The 3,863-nt window shown below is 36.1% G+C and overlaps 1 protein-coding gene across 1 annotated transcript; it reads right to left on the reverse strand.

Annotated features, from left to right (window-relative positions):
* Positions 1–279: 279 nt before the first annotated feature.
* Positions 280–3,264, reverse strand: LOC104242440 (F-box protein At5g03100-like). Its single transcript, XM_009797490.2, has 3 exons — positions 2,258–3,264; positions 1,628–1,798; positions 280–807 (listed from the first exon to the last, which is right to left on the reverse strand). The coding sequence occupies exons 1-3, from the start codon at positions 3,230–3,232 to the stop codon at positions 505–507; spliced, it is 1,449 nt and encodes a 482-aa protein (XP_009795792.1). The 5' UTR covers positions 3,233–3,264; the 3' UTR covers positions 280–504.
* Between the last annotated feature and the right edge of the window lie 599 nt (positions 3,265–3,863).

The following is a 3,863-nucleotide window of genomic DNA, read 5'->3' on the forward strand; positions in this document are numbered from 1 at the left end:
GTTAGCACTTAGCATTGTCTTAATCCTATAAGTTCTTGCCAATGCAAGATCTTCATGTGGCTGGAATTCATGGCATTCAACTCATCATACCTGGAAAAACTAGTCATACGCTATATAAACAAGTCTATTGCAGTACATTTCCGGGAAATAAAAATCTGCACTTTTCTTATGTTTGTGTTAATAACATAGGCTAACAGAAAAAAACCCTTGGTCAAACAATGAATCATGAAATACTGCTTTCAACCTTTAACCTTCCATAGTGCAAAAACATGATCATGATTCTGCAACACGAATAGAAATTTACGTAACATTTAGAGCAAGATTTCTTACATGAGGATCCGAGAATAAACACACTGTTGCTTAGACATGAAGAACTACTAACAACTCCTTGGATACAGACAAGCAGAATCCTAACCAAATCTATCAGCCGCAAACCAATTTTTAAATGAAATAACAGTTGTTAAGTACGTCGCAATCAATACAAACAAGAGGGCACAAAGATTATCAATAACAAAAGACAACTGAAGCGTGCAAAGAGGATCTTGGAAAGCTTAGGAACTCTTGTTCCACCTCAACATAATCCCGGGGCACATCACTCCCTTCATATTTGGCAACAATGACCAACTTTTCTAGAACTGTTGCATTCTCTAGCAAATATTTTACCAATCGAAGTACAAGATCATTTCCAATTAGTTTTCCATGAAAGTTAATGATCTTGATGGTCTTTAGGTGTAGCAATGAGCAATTTTTATGTGCCTCAAATCTCCTGCTCTGTTCAACCTCTCTTGTGTAACTTAAGAGCTGGTCCTGCAGGAAAAATCCGCCATATTAACCAGTTATTCTCCTAAGATGGAAGTAGAAAGTCAAGGAGTTAATTATGGATAGAATTAAAAAGGAGATGAATTTTCAGATTTAAGGAGCATGTCAAGTGCTTAGCAAATGTTACAAAGTGCTACATGCAAACAACAAATGGAATGTTTGAAAGCATCATTGAAGCTGATCTTTCATCTCCTCACGTGAAGGTGACTACTACTACTACCCCTTGTTAAACATCTTTATCTACAACTACAACAAAGTTGACTGTAGAACGGGATGACTCGGAGAACTGATCGTAATAAGATGAAGTTTCTGCCAAAGTACTATTTCCTTGAGGAAAATAAATTGAGAGCAGATTTAGCAAAGAGAAATGATCAACTTTTAAGATTAAAAGCAGATCAGGACCTCCTTGCAAAGTAGCATTAAAACCCTCAAATACTATTATTTTCACAGATTGGAGAACCCTCCAATACAAAAACACACTTTTTGCTTACTCATTAGAGGCTTATCTCCTACAGTTTTGTCACAGTTGGAGAATACTCAATCTTCTCTTTACTTGAGGATTGAACCGGTTCAATTCTTACATTTTTTTGAAGAGTTAAGGCATTCAAGCCCCCCCCCCCCAACCTTTTATTATCATTTATGAAATATACCACCAAGGTGGATCAAATTTTTATAACAAATATTTAGTGATCTTTTTCTCTTAAGTACTTTAGATAAGAAATATATTGATACATATTGCCTTCTTCTACCATTAATAGTTGCTTGATAAACATGAAATAACAAGAATAAAGGTCTAAAAGGAACTTACTATTGGATTGTGATTGTTCCAGTCAATGACCAATGTCTCAAGATCCGATGAACTCTGCAGAAAGCTGTAAATTCCAGCGAAGTCCAAGTGTTTTAATGCTGCGTTAAGTTTTAAGAATTTGCAGCTTGATGGTGGAGACCGCCACCCTCTCAACTCCAGTATGGGAAAGCACTTATAAACCAAATACATAAACCAGAATATGTCAAACAAAGGAATATGACTCACCAAATAAATGACATGAAAATTGTTAAATGATTTGAAAAACAGCTTGGATTATATGACAGTGTTTTGCCACAAGCCACATCAAAGTGTTCAATGTTGGTTGGAAATCTAATTTGATTTTTAATCACTTTGAGAAACCGATTTTAAATCAATCGGAATTTTAAATATTTCTGTCCATTGCAAACTCTTTATTCTCACAGTTCATCATTAAATTTTTTTCGTTCAATAGCCAGTGTCCAACCAAATTGACAATGAGAATGTTATTCTTCAGTAGTTACAAACTTAGTTATCAGATTATCCTACGTAGTGGAACTGTTCATGTTACAAACTGATAAATTAATAGCAAATAAAGGTCGCAAAATGAAAAAAGAAATATGAATAATCAAAGACTCAAGAGTATGAATAAACCTCGATGCACAAGGGACCCAATTCAAGATTCTTGACATGGCCAACGCTGAGAAGAAGTTCCTCCAAATATCTAAACTCCTCCTCCAATTTCTCTTCTTCATCTTCAAATTCAATAAAATCAACATTAAAATGAAGGACTGCAGTGGCAAGTGAAGCCACATTGCTCTGCTGCAAGCGTATCTCATTGTATAAGAACCCCGAAAGTACCAAATTTTGAATATACGGGGCGAATATTTCGAGCGGATGGGTATCTTCGTCATGCCATTGGCAATAACAATCAATTTCATCATTTAATATGATCAATTTTCTCAGCTTCACAGAGCTGATTTCCAAACGACTAATGCCCAAAACACTATCCAGTTCCAAGCTCTCCAAGTTAGGGCAACCGGACAATATCTTCTCCAACATATTATCCGTCAATTTCAGGTGACCAATTGAAAGAGAAACGAGACTGGTCCAGGTCACACTACCAGAAGGGTTTATCTGGCAGCTGCCTAAAACCAAATTCCTCAACAACGTATTTTTAAACGTAAATTGGGGAAACTTATACGCGCAATCTGGAAAATTGATAATACAAAATTTAAGTGTAAACTCTTCAACATTAGCAACTTTCATTGCAAAGTGTACCCAAAAATCATAATCTTTAACAAGATACTCTTTGTATTTAACAGGAAAAACCCTAAATGCTTTGATTTTCTCACAAGACCTCCAATAATGAAGCTCTCTATTGATGGAAGCTACGAAAGCAAGAATTTTCTTTTTGGTTCGTTCGTCATAGGAGTAATCGAGGACCCCGAAATTGAGTGAAACTGCAACGGACTTCCAAAGAAACCGCCATCGCTGAGATAATACGCTGGTTCTCACAACTTCTTTTCCCTCCGGCAATATAGAAAGAATGTATAGTATAATTGCATCGGGCAAATCACCGAGTCGGTCTCGATCTCCTCTCGCCATGATTTTCCTCTGCATTTCCATGGAGTTTGAAGAGTAATAAGTAGAGAAGAAGATTGTAACTGATTTTGTATATATATTTACATGCAGTTGCGGAGGCCAATTTCGGGTTTGGGTCAGTCGAATCACAAATTGGGTGAAATTAAAAAAGCAATTTTTAACTCCGGTAGCAAAGAACTTATTTATTTTGAACAAATATCATTTAAAAGAATTATATTCTATAGATATCTTTTAATATTTATAGCAAAATATTTAATTTTAGTTATCTCCTAACCCTAAGCCACTAAATAAGCTATTCAGTTACACTATTTTTTTTCTCTCTACTTTGACACGCTATTCAATAATGAACCGGACTCACACAAACTCTGCTTCACCGGCGTGGAATTAAGCAAATCATCAGAAGAAGAAGGCCCCTCGTTACCCTATCTCTTCATATACAATCTATACTTCTATAAATGACTCGCCACGTTCTCTCACGTCAGTCCTTTCACATTCATAAGCTGTATAATCGTCTTGCGTTTTTGATACCTAAGTGGGCCACCACTTCAATTCTGTGATTTCTACATCTTTTGAGATATGGTATTGAAGGCTTTGACGTTGTTTTTTGCCATTGTGGCGCTCTTATCGGCGGTTGCTTCTGCTCAGGTAGTGACCT

This window comes from Nicotiana sylvestris, chromosome 12 (genome assembly GCF_000393655.2).
Source record: "Nicotiana sylvestris chromosome 12, ASM39365v2, whole genome shotgun sequence".
In the NCBI taxonomy this organism is placed as follows: Eukaryota; Viridiplantae; Streptophyta; class Magnoliopsida; order Solanales; family Solanaceae; genus Nicotiana; species Nicotiana sylvestris.

What these genes read in the sequence shown, in the direction of transcription:
- LOC104242440 (XM_009797490.2), bottom strand. Translation starts at nt 3,232, where the DNA reads ATGGAAATGCAGAGGAAAATCATGGCGAGAGGAGATCGAGACCGACTC. An exon ending in TGGGTCCCTTGTGCATCGAG is followed by an intron (nt 1,799 to 2,257) that starts GTTTATTCATAC and finishes TTGGTTTATAAG; the next exon opens with TGCTTTCCCATACTGGAGTT. An exon ending in GGAACAATCACAATCCAATA is followed by an intron (nt 808 to 1,627) that starts GTAAGTTCCTTT and finishes TTTTTCCTGCAG; the next exon opens with GACCAGCTCTTAAGTTACAC.